This window comes from Brassica napus, unplaced genomic scaffold, assembly GCF_020379485.1.
Source record: "Brassica napus cultivar Da-Ae unplaced genomic scaffold, Da-Ae ScsIHWf_2022;HRSCAF=2671, whole genome shotgun sequence".
Lineage (NCBI taxonomy): Eukaryota > Viridiplantae > Streptophyta > Magnoliopsida > Brassicales > Brassicaceae > Brassica > Brassica napus.
The window spans coordinates 2,993-20,074 of NW_026015440.1; the positions used below are offsets into that span (position 1 = coordinate 2,993).

At 29.1% G+C, this 17,082-nt stretch overlaps 2 protein-coding genes across 2 annotated transcripts; one reads left to right on the plus strand and one right to left on the minus strand.

Moving 5' to 3' along the window:
* The first annotated feature begins 13,050 nt into the window (after positions 1 to 13,050).
* LOC106347492 (serine carboxypeptidase-like 48) lies at positions 13,051 to 15,686 on the plus strand. Its single transcript, XM_013787031.3, is given in 10 exon segments — positions 13,051 to 13,455; positions 13,634 to 13,802; positions 13,927 to 14,046; positions 14,139 to 14,282; positions 14,390 to 14,507; positions 14,510 to 14,539; positions 14,626 to 14,717; positions 14,798 to 15,056; positions 15,205 to 15,338; positions 15,409 to 15,686. Coding segments are annotated over 10 exon segments (1,527 nt in total). The 5' UTR covers positions 13,051 to 13,111; the 3' UTR covers positions 15,526 to 15,686.
* On the minus strand, positions 15,606 to 16,830 carry LOC125599858. The gene is made up of 2 exons (XM_048772898.1): positions 16,508 to 16,830; positions 15,606 to 16,230 (listed from the first exon to the last, which is right to left on the minus strand). Exon 2 carries the CDS (start codon positions 16,204 to 16,206, stop codon positions 15,799 to 15,801), a length of 408 nt encoding a protein of 135 aa, XP_048628855.1. The 5' UTR covers positions 16,207 to 16,230; positions 16,508 to 16,830; the 3' UTR covers positions 15,606 to 15,798.
* Positions 16,831 to 17,082: the final 252 nt, after the last annotated feature.

Here is a 17,082-nt window from a genome sequence, read left to right on the forward strand (position 1 = left end):
TATATTCAATCCTTACCTTATTTGTACTGACTTCCATATGTCCAAATAATTAATAATCATTATTCTTAATTAAAATCTAATATTTTTGAATTGAAAAAAAACTTTTCCCTCCGCCCAACAATCTTATACTTCAGAAAAAAAAAATAGAAATATTTGCAGAATCTACTAATTTGTTTCTAAACAAGATTTCCCCTTCAATTTCGGAACAGTAAAGATACAATAAAATTTGATCCATAACTACTAAACAATAAACGCAATATTCAAATTTCACCAATATAATCTTACCTTTTTCTATTTGTTGGTTTCACAATAACACACAATAAACAAATCTTAATCAAATTTTAAATAAGTAACCTTTTCGTAGCCGTTGAATAAATTAATTTCCGTAAAAAAATATATCTTATTTATCTACTTCATATATCATACTCACTCATAATTCTTTATTTCATCATATTTTAATGGTTGTCAATTGAAATTTGGCCCAAGTTAAATTACCTTACCACAGTGTGATCAATTTTGTTGCCACAGTGTGTCAAATTATGTTACAACAATATTTGTATTATGTGATATAATTTTATCATAATTTGTATTAAAATTTTGATACATTATATCATGGTGTAAAAAATTTAATTACATTACGTAAACAGAAAAAAAAATCCGCCCGGTCAGGGGGTCCAGATCTAGTAAGAGATTAAAATTGAAGTGCAATTAGTACTTAACTCTTACTTTTTTAATATTTACCAAGGAATGCCATTGAATTTAAACAATGTCTGTTTTATAACTTTGCTAATCCTGCTAATAAATTTACGTGTACTTAAACTTAAATAACAAAACTGAGTGAACTAAAATCTCGTGGTTTGTTAACAATAATGCTTCGGTATGATTTAGTCTGCATAAATCAAAACAAATGTTCCTTGGTTAATTGTTGGTCTGCCACTCCTATATTAATTATAAAAACATATTAACTATTTCAAAAAAGAATACAATACTTCGTATTATAAGGAGTTTTGTTAGATATTTATGATTTCATTACGGTTTCTTTAGTCATTTACAATTAGACTAACAATGTGGATCATATAAAATATTATCTAAATTAGTCCAACAAAACATTACTGAACGAAATTTAAATCCTTTTATTCTAGCATATTCATTTAAAGTATGTCATTAAAATACTGAACAAGCAATTAGAAAAATATCTTACGTATGGATTTATGATACTGAGGATTATTATTTTAGATTTTGTATTATGTATTGAAGAGTATCTGTAAGGTTTTTGCATTTGACGAAATATCTCAATAAATAGTTACATTTATTTTTTACATATGACTGTATTAAAATATTTTTTATACACTACTATATTTTAATATATACAATTTGGAAACATTTCAAAATAGTCAAGGCCTTATTCTATAAATCAATAATATAGTTATTATAGAGTATTGTATACAGAATAAAGAAAAGCATTTACATATATAACCATATATAATATATAATAACCAACAACATATACACTTAAAAACAATTAAAATAAATAGGACCAATCTAATATTTTGAAAATAAATGGGAGTCGATCTAGATTGTGATCATTAAAAGAGAGATTATTAAAATTAAAATAAATAGGACCAAATCTAATAGTTACATTTATTTTTATATAAACATTTGTTTTCAATTCTAAATTGGTATATATTATAATATATATGTGTCTATCAATTTTTAAAACATAATAAATTTACGGTATATGTTTTTTATTGAATAGATGTTTCAAACTTTCACATGTATTTGTATCTTCTTCTATATATATTTTTTGGATTATTATTTTATTATTAAAATCGTAACTATATATATAAAGATTAGTACAATATTATTTTATTGTCATATCCAAAGATATTGTAACATTTCACAGATTTAGAAAGTATTTAAAAAATAAACTTTTCGCTGCATAGATTTATATTATCGAGTAAGTAAATAATAAACATTAGTTTTTGTTTAACTTTTAAAATAAACTATATAGTTTAAAAAAAAATTCATTGTTTAAGGTTGTAAAGATTAATCATTGTTAGATAATATGATTTTTGTTATTTAAAAAAAAATCTTTATAATTTTAAAAGTTAACATTGACAAATATTTTTTAAATAATTAAAATATGGATGTATAGTATTACAACATTAAATTATATCTATTTAATTTATATTATCTATAAATCCAATGGATCATCTATTGTTTAAATTTAATTATTGATAGCCCAATAAAAATTTCTGGTAGGCTCAAATTTTTAAGTGATAAGAAGAGATTAAATGTAATATGACTTTCTAGTAATAGGTCTATTAGGATCATTTTTTTTAAATTCACAAAAGAATTAAGGTTGTGACTTCTGTTTTAATATATATATGATGTAGAAATTTTAAGAATATCTTTCCAGTCCTATTATTTACTAAATATTTCAAATACAAAAATATATTTATGCAGTAATATATTTATTTATATATTATCAAGAATATCTAATAAAAATTCATATTTATAAACCTCGAAATACTCAAAATACTTTGTAATTATTAAGTTGGTATTTGCAACAATTTTAATATGATAACAGTCTTAATATCGGGAATTTATAAAATATATCCTGAAAATAAATTTTAATAAGCTATTTATCAAATACAAGATATATTGTTTAATTGGAATTTGATAAGTCAAGATCCGAACTGAAATACAAATAAAATAAAATAAAAACTAAACCTGAATCAATGTTCACAAATAGCCAAATGGTTCTTATATCTCTAAAACAGTAAAACCAAAACTAAACAGATCTAAACTGAAAACCAAACTATCCAAATACAATTTATATTCCTAAAAATATTATTTATACACCGAACTATTCAAAAAAAATTGATAACCCTATTACTTTTTATCCAAATTTTTTACAATTATCTTAATTTTCCGATATAACCAAATCACCCTAATATTTTTATCAATAATATTTAAATTATCCAAGAGATCCGATATTTTTTACCCAAATTATTCAAAACTATCCAAAAACGCAAACCAAAGTAGAACAAAATTGAAATTTTGTCGGGTTGCTTACATTATTATCCACACCAAACAAAAACTAAAATAACAAAACCGAAACCAAACTCAAGTTCATAAATAACCAAACAGTTTGTAAATCTCTTACAACTGAAAACCTAAAAGCTATAACCAAACCGAAAACAAACAAACTCGAATGCAACCGAAACTAAATTCCTGTGCCTAAACATATTAGTGAACAAAGAGACATGTTAATAGTGTTTTAAAAAAACAGACAAGTTAATAAATTTGTCAACAAAAATAGTTAGGCGCTTTCTATGGCTTATTAATGTATTATTTAGCACATGGACCCACTGATCAATTTATAAATTCTCTTACTAATATATATACTATTAATAGATTAGATGTATCTTCGGTGCATTACACTATATAACATATATATACCAAAATTTATTTATATTAGTTAAACTATAAGAAACATAAAATTAGAGTTTCACCATTTTAACAGTTAATATATAATATTATATATATGTTCCTATATTTTGTTAGATTACATTACAAATTTTTACAAAGTACATATACATTCATATAACAAACAATTAAAAGAATTGAATATTTGAAACAATAAATTACAACATATAAACAATCAAAATGTTATGTATAGACGTCTAAACTATTAAAACTAAAGTACAATTAGTACTTAACCTTGATTTGTTTTTTTAATTTGAAGTATTATTAATGATTCCCGGCGTATATATATATATATATATATATATATATATATATATATATATACATAAAAAGCCCAATGATTTCTATCAAAAAACTCAATTGATTCTTATTTCTCTAAACCAAAAACCAAAACCGAGCGGGTAGTTCAATATTCAAAATAAAATAAATATTAATTACCTGAATTAAGATTTTTTTGATATTTATAAGTAAATGATATCCAAAACCTCTGAATTGCTCCAGTTTTTTCGAGTTTTCTAGGTTTTGGGCATTTTCGGAATTTTGGTTTAAACTTGAATCAAACTCAAAATATTTATAATTTGGTTCTATCAGATTTTATAAAAAAATAAAACTGGATCTAAACCCGACACCATCCGAACCGAACCGATCCAAATGAAACGATAAAATAAAACCATTAAATTGTTGTGTTTTGAAATGTTTAGGTAACTATAAAAAAAAACACTTGTGCGGGCGTGCGGGTCAGGATCTAGTAATGCGTTATATTTGAGGTACAATTTTGAGTTATATCCTTTGTAAAATTGGTAACTCAAAAGATTAATCAACATCAAGCAAAATCGTATGTATTAGAATTTGAGCCAGTAGTTATTTTTTCTATCAACTATCTTACGTTTACTTTTTATTTATTTTTAAATTTAATATTTTAATTGCATGGCAAACATTTCTCACGTTTACTTTCCTTCAGTTACTAAATCATTTTTAATTAATTCACTTAATTATCTACTAGTTTGTCAAAAAATATTAAAAAATTTCTTATATTATTTTAATTATTATTTAAACATAAGTATTTCTTTAATTTTAACTATTAGCTTTGTTTGGTAACTAAAATTTTTATATACAAAATTACGTAAATATATAAACACCTTTCTATTGTAAATTTATTTTTCAGTCTATTTTATTAAATTCATAATAAATGTTATTATTGTTAACATTATAAATAGTAACTGTCATTATTTTGTTTTAAATAAAAAATACTACTACATTGTACATGAAAAATGTTACCAGCTAGTTACTTTAAAAGTTTAGGAGCTCATATTTTTACAGTGACCCACTATATAAATCTACAGCTTTTACAACATAAATTTTACTAAAGTTACATTTTGATGTAACTTTTATTGTAAATTAACTCTAATATGACATCACACCAATCGAAGCCATTATCTAAAATTGTAGATTTGGCAGTGGTTATATGTTTCGTAAAAGTTTTTGATTAATGAAACTAGAGCAAAAAAATAAGGAATTTACAATTTCAGAGAGAATCAACGGAGTTGTTGCAAAAAAACAATTTCTAAATGGATTTAGATATATATGGCAACATGAGTGAGAGAGAAAGTTTAACGATTTCAAGGGGAGATCATGGGTGCAGTGTAAGAGATATTAGGGATTGTTAGTTTGTATAGAAAATAAATTGATATAAATCACTTGATAAACGAAACTGTTATTTTCTTACATTTGAATTTTTTTTTCTTTTTTTTTAAATTGTAAACCAATGACCGATGCGGAGCTCCCGAGGAGTCAATTAATCATGTATTTTTTGAATGTCCACCGGCGATCCAAGTCTGGGCACTTTTACGGATCCCAACGAATCCGGAATATTTCCTACTCAATCATTATTTACCAATATGGATCATCTATTTTGGAGAGTCTCCCCCGAAAGGGAGGATCATCATTTTGCATGGATTCTCTGGTATATATGGAAAGTAGAAACAACAAAGGTTTTAGCAATGTAGATATGGACCCGAAAGATACTCTCAAATTAGCAGAAACGGAATCGTTACTTTGGGCGGAAGCGCAAAATTCCCAGAATTAGGGAATGGACCACACTCGGCTACCTGTACCAGCGGCAATCCCGACCATACCAGATAGATGGTGTTTTACGGATGGATCCTGGAAAAATCATGATATATATATTCAGGACAAGGATGGTATAGTACTCTGGAAGGTTATGATGGACTAATGGAAGCAAGGAATACAAGAGCAAGTCAGTCGTCACTACACTCAGAGATAGAGGCTCTCATATGGGCAATGGAATGCATGAGGAACCTTAGACAGTTCCGGGTTACTTTTGCAACGGATTGTGTTCAATTGGTGAAGATGGTTTCGGAACCAGAGGAGTGGCCAGCCTTTGCAAGCTATCTGAACGACATTACATTTTTGAAAAGAAGTTTCAACAGCTCAGAGATCATTCATATACCACGAACACATAACTCAAAGGCGGACAGTCTCGCACGCAGTACAAAGAAACAACCGTCATCTGTCGTTCATATGGATGCAGAGCTACCATTGTGGTTTGCAGAATCTATATGAGTCTGTTTATGTTGCTGACAAAAAAAAATTGTAAACACGCCATGTGTCATAATTTTATTTGGTCATGTAACTTGTGTTTTAGTATATAAAATATCAAATTTATAACACAAAAAAAAAATTGTAAACACACGCCATGTGTCATAATTTTATTTGGTCATATAACTTGTGTTTTAGTATATAAAAGATCAAATTTATAATAAATGTTATTATTTTTAACATTAATAAATAATAATAATCATTATTATTTTTATTTTAAATAAAAATACTACATTTATACATCAAAATGTCACCGGTCATTTACTTTCAAAAGTTAGTAACTCATATTTTTATCATGAATTCACCACATAAATCTACAGATTCTACCATATTATTTTTACTGCAAGTTACATTTCAAAATGTAACTTTTATTTGGGAAAATTGTTTTTTTAGAGCAAAAACATGGTAACTATGTCCCTTTATACTAATCTATACTACTTTATGTCCCATTAGACTAATTTTTTTCAAAATGGCAGTAATGCCCTTAAAATTGTAATTTTTTATTCCTTTTTCGTTTTTTTTATTTTTTTGTTCCTTTTTCGTTTTTTTTATTTTTTTTTTAAAATCGATTTTTTTTTTCAAAATATAAAAGTGAATATTCCCAAATATTTTGTTTCCATATTTTTAGGAACTGATTTCTTATCCGTAGAATATAACTAATATGTAGAAATCGGTTTCTACAGTTTTTAGAATTATAGTAATGTTTATATTTTGATTTCTACATGTTTTAGATTTATAGTAAATCTTAGAAGTCGGTTTCTACGTGTTTTAGATTTATATTAATGTGTAGATTTTGATTTCTAAAGATTTTAGAACGATAGGTTAAGCGCGGAATGTGTATTCTAAATATTTTTAGAATACTCCTATTTATGTAGATCACGTATTCTAAACATTGTAGATTCAATGAAAAAAATGGATTTCGTTTTCTATTTCGTAGAATGTCATTTCTACTTTATTTAGAACATAATATGAAATTTATAATTTTAACTTTTTTATAACTGGAAAAAATATCACTAAGTTCATATAGGTATTTTATCAAAAGTTACTATTTTCCAAATTTTTTTTGTTTGTAAAACTATTTATTAAATTTATTTTAAAAAATATTAAAGGGTGTTATAGGAAAATATGACACAAAATATAGATTAGTCTAAAGAGACATAGTTACCATTTTTTTACTCTAAAAAAACAGTTTTCCCCTTTTATTTTAAGTCAACTCTAATACGACATCTCGTCAATCGAAGCCTTTACCTAAAATTGTAGATATGGCAGTGTGGATACGTTCAGTAAAAGTTTTTGATTAAAAAACTGGAGCAAAAAATTAAGGAACTTACAATTTCAGAGAGAATCAGTGGAGTTTTTGCAAAAAAAAAGGAACATACAATTTCTAAATGAATTTAAATATATAGCAACATGAGTCAAGATAAATTTAAGGATTTCGAGGGAAGATCATGGGTGTATTGTGAGAGATATTAGGGAATGTTAGTTTGTATAAAAAATAAATAATATAAATCAGTTGATAAACGAAACTGTTTTATTTATTACATTTGAAACATTTGAATATTTTTGCATTTTTGTCTAAACTATTAAAACAGGAGTACATTTAATACTTACCCCAGACTTTTCTTAAATAATTACGATTTTCTGCCACTGCCCAAAACATTATCGACAAATATCTTCATAGAGAAACAGTTCTTTCAGTCTGAATAAGAAAATACGGCCAAGGCAATTTTTTCTGTTTGTTTCGCCGAAAAAAAAAACTTATGGGTTTTCGTATTTGATGAAAGTCCACGTTTTTGTTTTTTTTTTTAATACGATAAACCAATTCTAAATGAACTTGCCCAATTTAGTAATCGATGGGCTTCCTAAAGAACTATATTTTTTTTAAGGTACCTTTCCATTACTTTTTATTATTAAAGTTTAAAAAGTCTATAATTATAAGCTGACTAAAACTATGTGGAAATAAGAAATATTCAGTATAATTTAATAAAACACCCACAACGTTATCTTAATAAGATAATATTTTAACAATTTAATTTTTACAATAAGCAAATAAAATGGTAAGTTGTACAACAACATACTTTGGAGGTGATTGGTTGGTGTGTGGCTTTAGGTTTTATGCTTTAGAAATTGTGTCGTGAGTATTTTTGCTGTGACTTTAATTTATTGTGTTGTTGAAATATTTCTAAAGACATTGAAAGCACTAAATAAAAGCCGTAGAAAATTGAATTTCTAAAGCTAAGAAATTCCTTTTTTTAATTTTTCTGCTCTAGATTCATTTTATAAAGTTAAGGGTATGATTGGTAATGACTGTAGCTTTTAAATTTTTGCTGTAGAAAAAAATCTGTAGACTTTTTGCGGTGGTTTTAGATTTTATTGTTGTAGAATTTTATGGAAAGCATTAAAAAATTGCTTTGAATATTTGGCTCTGCAGATGACTTGTACAGCTGTAGGTTATTTCAAGAACTGTGGTTTCAAAAAAAAATTTAAAGCATGATTGCTGTGAATTTGGTGCTGTATAAATAAATAACGTTGTGGACAGCACCTACAACAACTACCAATCACTCCCTAAATCATGATTTCTTTACAAATAGCTTTAGAAATGAAAATGGATGTCCATATATAATAATTTAGAACATACACCCGCGGATCCAAAATCTAGTTTTTTTTAATTGTAAACACACGCCATGTGTTATAATTTTATTGGTAAGGTATTTTGTGCTTTAGTATATGTAAAGGATAATTCAAAAATTTTACCAACATGATTTATATATTTTATGTTTTGAGTTTTCGTTTTAGTTATAAAGTGTTATATTTGAGGTTTTTGAGTTATCTCCTTTGTAAAATTGTTAACTCAGATAACTAATCAAGATCAGATAGAATTATAAAGTGTAAAAGTTTTTGATTAATGGAAATGGAGCAAAAAATTAAGGAACTTACAATTTCAGAGAGAATCGATAGAGTTGTTGCAAAAAAATAAAGGGAAAACTGTTTTTTTAGAGCAAAAAAATGGTAACTATGTCTCTTTAGACTAATCTATATTTTGTGTCATATTTTCCTATAACACCCTTTAATATTTTTGAAAATAAATTTAATAAATAGTTTTACAAACAAAAAAATTTGGAAAAATAGTAACTTTTGATAAAATACCTATATGAACTTAGTGATATTTTTTCCAGTTATAAAAAGTTAAAATTATAAATTTCATATTATGTTCTAAATAAAGTAGAAATGACATTCTACGAAATAGAAAACGAAATCCACTTTTTTCATTGAATCTACAATGTTTAGAATACGTGATCTACATAAATAGGAGTATTCTAAAAATATTTAGAATACACATTCCGCGCTTAACCTATCGTTCTAAAATCTTTAGAAATCAAAATCTACACATTAATATAAATCTAAAACACTTAGAAACCGACTTCTACAGATTTACTATAAATCTAAAACATGTAGAAATCAAAATATAAACATTACTATAATTCTAAAAAACTGTAGAAACCGATTTCTACATATTAGTTGTATTCTACGGATAAGAAATCAGTTCCTAAAAATATGGAAACAAAATATTTGGAAATATTCACTTTTATATTTTGAAAAAAAAATCGATTTAAAAAAAAAAATAAAAAAAACGAAAAAGGAACAAAAAAATAAAAAAACGAAAAAGGAATAAAAAATTACAATTTTAAGGGCATTACTGCCATTTTGAAAAAAATTAGTCTAATGGGACATAAAGTAGTATAAATTAGTATAAAGGGACATAGTTACCATTTTTTTGCTCTAAAAAAACAATTTTCCCAAAAATAAAAGAACTTACTATTTCTAAATGAATTTAAATATATGGCAACATGAGTCAAAAGAAAGTTGAACGAATTCAAGAGGAAATTATTGGTGTAGTGTGAAAATATTAGTGATTGTTAGCTTGTATAAAATAATTAATATAAATCAGTTGATAAAGGAAACTGTTTTTTTTTTTACATTTTAATTTTTTTCGTTTCTGTTTATTAAAAACATATAATCTCACACCATGTGTCAAAATCGTATTTGTCAAATGACTTGTAATTTTTAAAGAAGTTTTTGAAGCGTGCAAAAGATCACTAATCTTTAATAAAGTTCCATAATAATGTTTAAAAAGGGAAATAAATCCATGTCTAAGGGATTCTTCTAACAGAAATACAATTTATGCGGAAGATTTAAATTAAAGCAAAGATTTGGACAGACAGTAAGTGAAAGCAAACGAAATAGCTAGCGTTCACACAAACATACTGCATTTGTCTTTTGTCCTTTTCTAACGTATTAATTGCAATTGCGAAAATTTATGTGCATAAAATTAAAGATTCTAATATTCCGGTAGGTACGTGTTTCCATCTTAATTCAATTTGTGTTGTCATGAGTTCTTGAACAAGCGCAATCATATACAGATTTTTCTCGAAAGAGCAAGTTGGACTTATCACGGCAATAAACTAAGAAAAAATATCCTAAGAGTGGCTACAAAAAGGTTCTTCTCACAATTCCAATATATATTTATCTTTCTTTTCTAGGAGAACTTATAAATATCATAACCAATAACATCAAATTTCTGGTTAGATTTCTTCAATTTTTATTGTGAACAAATGATTTTATTTCTACCATCTGACTGATTTTCTACGATGGATATACTATTCACCAGATTTTAATAAATTTAAAATGTATTTTTTATTTAAACCTATATGGCAACTACTCAATAAGTGAGTGAGAATGATATTTGTCAACATTATCACTTGATTTAATCATTTCACATGTTTAACTAAATATATCGATCTTTGAATCAATCTCTAGCTATTTCTAAATATGTTGATTTTGGACAATTCTCACAAATAATTTTTTAAAAAGTTTTTGTCATAAAAATAGTTCTAAATAAAAGACTAAAATGACTTATTTTATTTTGAAAATTTTAATTTTAATTTTTTATTTTTTTTTAAATTTGAAATCCTATCTACAAATTATATTCCTTAACTCTAAACCTAAGTTGAGATTAGTTAACTTTATAGTTTATCTTTTAATAGAATTTAATTTTATCATTTTTTTTATTGAATGTTATATTTATGACAAAAACTTAAAAAATAGCTATTTTAAAGAATTTTTGTTGATTTTTTTTTTTGAATACCGAGGTTGAATTTTCTTAAATAGGGTTAAATATAGGGTGAATTAGCTAAATGACCAAATTTGAAAAGGAAATTAAGTGCATAGCATTGATTTTGACATAATAAAACCCATAACAATTATGTCAACTTCTATCCGGTAATACCTTTTTTTGTTCAAGTTACCAGTAATAGAGAGAGAAACTGATGACATCAACAATTTGACACCCCCATAATTAATTATCACACGTAATTCAATCAACACCACACTTTTTTTTAACACATAAATATACATCTAATTTTTCTATACCATATTACTAAAAATAATAGGATTCAAAATCCACTCACACCTAGTAAATACTAAACTTTAATCCAAACCTCAACTCCAAAATAATAAACCCTAAACTTTAAACATCACCCTTCCATCTAAATACTAAACTCTAAACCCTAATTACTGAACCCTAAACCCAAATATAAACCTTAAACCCAATTATCAAAATCTGAAAATGGTATATAATATTATGTAATATTAAACTAAATCCAAACAAAACTCCTCAATGCTAAATTCAGACCTAACTTTTGAATACTAAACCCAAAATGCTATCACTAAACCCAAACCTAAACTCCCACCTTCCAAATACTAAACCCTAAATCCTAATCACTAAACCCTAAACCCAAGTGCAGACTATAAACCCAAATAGAATGGAACAAAATACATAGTATAGTATAAATTGGTAAGCAAAAAACACTCTTTTTTAATCGTCAAATGGAACATACATAATACGGTCACTAAACCCAAACATCAACCCCCCCACCTTCCAAATACTAAACCCTAAATCTTAATCATTAAACCTAAACCCAAGTATAAACTCTAAACCCAAATAGTATAGAACAAAATAAATAGTATAGTACATATAGTTGTAAACAAGAAATTGATAAATAATGAATTTATCAAACAATCGATGGTACAATAATACAACAACCGTAGCATACTATTTAGTTTGGTACTTGCGAATTGTACAAAAATATAAGAATCGTACTATACTATAATTTCTTTCACTACATATAGTATAGTCGACGAGTTCATCTTCTTTACATCTTCCTCTTTTTACAGACATGGTGATACACACATTCACTAGTCCAGAGTAATTATTCTTCATCATACTATATCAATACAGCATACTATAACAATTTAAATAACAATGAAAAAAATCAAGATGAACAACATTGAAAAAAACTAAAAAAAAAAAAAATTATGATGTCACCTCGTTGTTGTCTACGGTGACATCTTCTCCTCTAAACTCAATTCCACAAGCCCAAAATCCATATTATTTCTTAGTCTAGTGGTTGTGTTCGTATGTATAAAAAAAACAGAGATGGGGAGAAGAGGAAGAAGAAGAGAAAGAGATGTGGAACAATGATAACCACAATTTATTAAATTATTTATTTAATATTTCTTTTGATAAATAACTCTCAGCAGGTCACGCAGGTTGAATTGAAAGGTAATATAGCATTATTACATAAAATACATGTACTGGAGATGAAAGTTAGGAGTTTAGTTATGTAATGAAATATAATTTGTTTGAAGGTTATACAGCCCAATTTCCCTTAAATATAAGCTTTCGAATCGGGTTTTATTGTACCAACCGATTACCTTTTCGAGGTGGCAAACAAATAAAAATAAAATTTGACAGTTTTCGTATGCAAATATAATAAAATAAAATATTTGGGAAACTATCACTTTTTTCTTTTTTTTGCTATTCTTTTGATCTGTATGTATACGAGCAACTAAACAAGCCAACTCTATAAATACATTCATCTCTTCGATCCCATAACCCAACTCTCTCACACAACAACATAAACTCCAAATACAAAAAAAAATGGACTCGAGAACATCATTTCTCACATTGTTCCTCTGTATATTCCTTTTCTCTCATTTCACCCCCTCAAATTCCAAACCTGTCACAAACGACCCTTTATCATTCTCTTCGTCGGCGAGTTTGCCCACTCTTACGGCGGAGAGGTTAATCAAAGGTTTCAACTTGATGCCTACCCGTGATGTCAATGTCATCCCTGAAGACGGTTCTGAGGCTCCGAGACTCGTCGAGAGAAACTTTGATTTACCGGCGACCATTGACCGTCGTGACTCCGGCGGTTCTCCTTCGCTTCAGGATTTTGGTCACCATGCTGGTTACTACAAACTTCCTAATTCAAAAGCAGCCAGGTAACTTCTTTTGTTATAACCGGTAAACCATAATTAAACCGGTTCAACAACCACTCCGGGTTAAATTTCTTCACTAAATCCAGTGCGGACAAAACCAGCAAATTCAATAGTTGGCACTTTTCCGATTAACTTTGGTAGTACCACTAAACCGGGATTTTAATGCTCAATTTATTCACAGGATGTTCTATTTCTTCTTCGAGTCAAGAAGCAACAAAGCAGACCCTGTGGTGATTTGGCTAACCGGTGGACCCGGTTGCAGTAGCGAACTGGCTCTGTTCTATGAGAACGGACCGTTCACCGTCTCCAACAACTCATCTCTTGCTTGGAACGATTTCGGTTGGGACAAGGTTGGTTAGAAAAATGGTCAACCAAAACACGTTTTCTCATCCCAACAAGAAACCAATAATCTCAACCACTTGTTTTTAACTTCTTTTGATTTTAATATTTAGCTTCTTTTAATTTAATGTTTAGGCATCAAATCTAATCTACGTGGACCAACCGGTAGGGACTGGTTTTAGTTACACATCGGACGAAAGTGATCTCCGACATGATGAGGATGGTGTCAGTAATGACCTTTACGACTTCTTACAAGTTCGGTTTCAGTACTTTCCTCTGTTTCATCACAAAATATGTACTTGAAAACCTCCTCTTTTTTTTTCTAAATGTTGTTCCTTTCATTGCAGGCATTTTTCAAAGAACATCCACAGTTCGTGAAGAATGATTTTTACATTACTGGTGAATCCTACGCCGGACATTACATTCCGGCATTGGCTTCAAGAGTTCACCGTGGAAACAAGAACAAGGAAGGAACTCACATCAACCTTAAGGTAAAAAGTTCACCCCTGTTCTACTATTCTCTTGTTAAATTGTATCACCCTTTTTTTTTACTATTATTATACAAAACACTGGGCTAAACCAACCTGGTTTACATCAGGGCTTTGCGATTGGTAATGGTTTGACCAACCCAGAGATCCAATATGCTGCATACGCGGATTACGCGCTAGACATGAAGTTGATCTCACAATCTGATCACGATAACCTCAACCGTGATTACGAAACTGCCAACAATCCATCAAAGAATGCAGTAAATATTTGTCAACGTCTTTCTTTCAAAAACGTTGATTTTTAAAAAATACTTTACAAAACTTTCTTTTTATGCGATTTTTTCAGGCGCTGATGGAGGTGGTGAAGCTTGTGCGTCTTCTTACATTGTCTGCAACAACATATTCCAAAAGATCATGAATATCGCTGGAAACGTAAACGTGAGCATCAAAACATAATTCAGTAAATCAATTTTTACTTACAAGACTTCTCTCTGTTTTGACCTCTCTATTTTTTGAAGTATTACGACGTGAGGAAACAATGTAAAGGAAGCTTATGCTATGATTTCTCGAACATGGAGAAGTTCTTGAACCAGAAATCCGTTCGCACGGCATTAGGTGTTGGAGATATCGAGTTTGTGTCTTGCAGTACTGCCGTCTATGATGCAATGCAGCTGGATTGGATGCGAAATCTTGAGGTCGGGATTCCCGCTCTCCTCGAAGATGGAATCAAGATGCTTATCTATGCTGGAGAATACGATCTCATCTGCAATTGGCTTGGTACGCTTCCTTTGTTCTATGTCCATGTGCTTGGTGTCTATTTCCGGTTCTGATGCTAGTTACAACTTTTGGTTCTATATTTGTCTCTACTCAACCGTTAAAGCTGTGACTGATTGAATATCTTCTTCTTGGTTTATGTTCTTGACAGGAAACTCGAAATGGGTTCACGAGATGGAATGGTCGGGCCGAAAGGAGTTTGTAGCAGCTGCAACTGTTCCATTCAATGTAGATAATAGAGAAGCCGGTTTAATGAAGAACCACGGTTCACTCACTTTCCTCAAGGTAAACCAAACAAAACCCATAAACACAGAACGTAAATGAAACTTATTGAAATGGGGAAAACCTTTTACAGGTCCACGATGCTGGACACATGGTTCCAATGGATCAGCCAAAAGCGGCATTGCAAATGCTTAAGGATTGGATGCAAGGAAAGCTCGGTACACCCACCGGTCGGACCGCTCGCCAGTGATTTCATTTCTTCTCAACAGCAGTGATTCTAAATACCAAGCCGATTGTACTGTTATTATGCATCTAGATCATCATTTTTTAACTTATAATATTACTTGTGAATTATTTCGACAGGAAACTTCATTGTTATAAACGTGAAAAGAAAACTAAAGTTGTTATCTTGAACACACTCTTTATTATGTTACAAAGATTTGACTGTTCCAAGTTTACAGAACCAAAACTCAGATTCCACAACTGCTGGAGGAAGATGACACAGAAAGTAAAGCTTGTGAATTTAACGATGACCCTCATAAGAACGATCACGATAATCTTTGTCATCATCAGCATCATAATCATCAAGGATGAGTGTAACACCATTGTTCTTTAGTGAGTTAATAACAGCCCATACCTTGGTTCGACTCTTGAACCCTTTCTTTTCAATTTCTTTCTTGACATCTGCGTGGATACCTCGTCCTTGCCCATCTTGGAGCCCTTCTACTTTCAACCTCATCGCCAAAACCTCTCCAACAATAGCAGCTGCTTTGGCATTGCAAGTACGGCCACACTCTAGTGAGTTCTTGACTGCGTGCTCTACTGTTGAAGCTGTTGTCACTACTCTCCCGTTGTTTCTGTCCACTACGTTTGCTGTTATGTACTTGATGGACATGAACAGCCTCAGGACGTACCTTTTGAGAACCGTCATTGATTCTATCAAAGCCTGTTCGATCTGGAAAATGTACAGTAAGCACTGTGAGAAGAGACTTTGTAGGTTGAAAAATTATAACAAACAGTAAAAAAGTAAGCTTATACGAAAAATCAATCATTTGATGAACCAGAACAGAGAGACGAGAAGAAGATGGAACAGACAAAAAGAAAACGAGAGTAAAGCGGAATCGAGGTCTGCTTAGTTGCCGGAATCCAAGTCCCTCCAGAGTCAAACGAAGGAGCTTCGAGAAGAGAAATCGAGAAACACTTATACAGAATCGAAGCAGACCAAACCCTACCTGTTCGAAAACGCGGCCCGAACGTCCGATTTCTCGCCGGAAAAGCGCTTGGCGGAGCCTCACCGCCGCGATTATGGTATAATCACTCCAAAACTCGGCTCAGAAGCAAAAAAAAATTCAGATTTTGGTGATTTCGTTATTGAAATCGGTCTAAATATCGTGTATAAGTGGTAATACCAAAACAAACCGAGTTTAATTGAAGCAAATAGCTTAAAAATGGTGATTTATGTTAAAAATATGAAAATACGGCTGCAATTTTAGGTCTGGGTAAAGAGAATCTCGTGGAAGCAGAAGATACAAGAAATAACGATTTTACCCTTTCATTAATAAAAAAGCAAAAATATAGCTTTGATTTCATTCTAAAGTATAAAGGATAAATATATTAGAACCTCTATAAATTAATACTCAATAAATTAATACTCAACTGCATATTTAAAACATTCATCATATTTTGGCTCTATATATTACATTTCCATTTTAGTTGTTATTTATATTTGAAATGATATATTTTCATACTAAATATAATTGTCTGTATATTTATAATTATTAAGGTTTCCAAAATTTAGTTGCAGATG

What these genes read in the sequence shown, in the direction of transcription:
- LOC125599858 (XM_048772898.1), bottom strand. Translation starts at nt 16,206, where the DNA reads ATGACGGTTCTCAAAAGGTACGTCCTGAGGCTGTTCATGTCCATCAAG.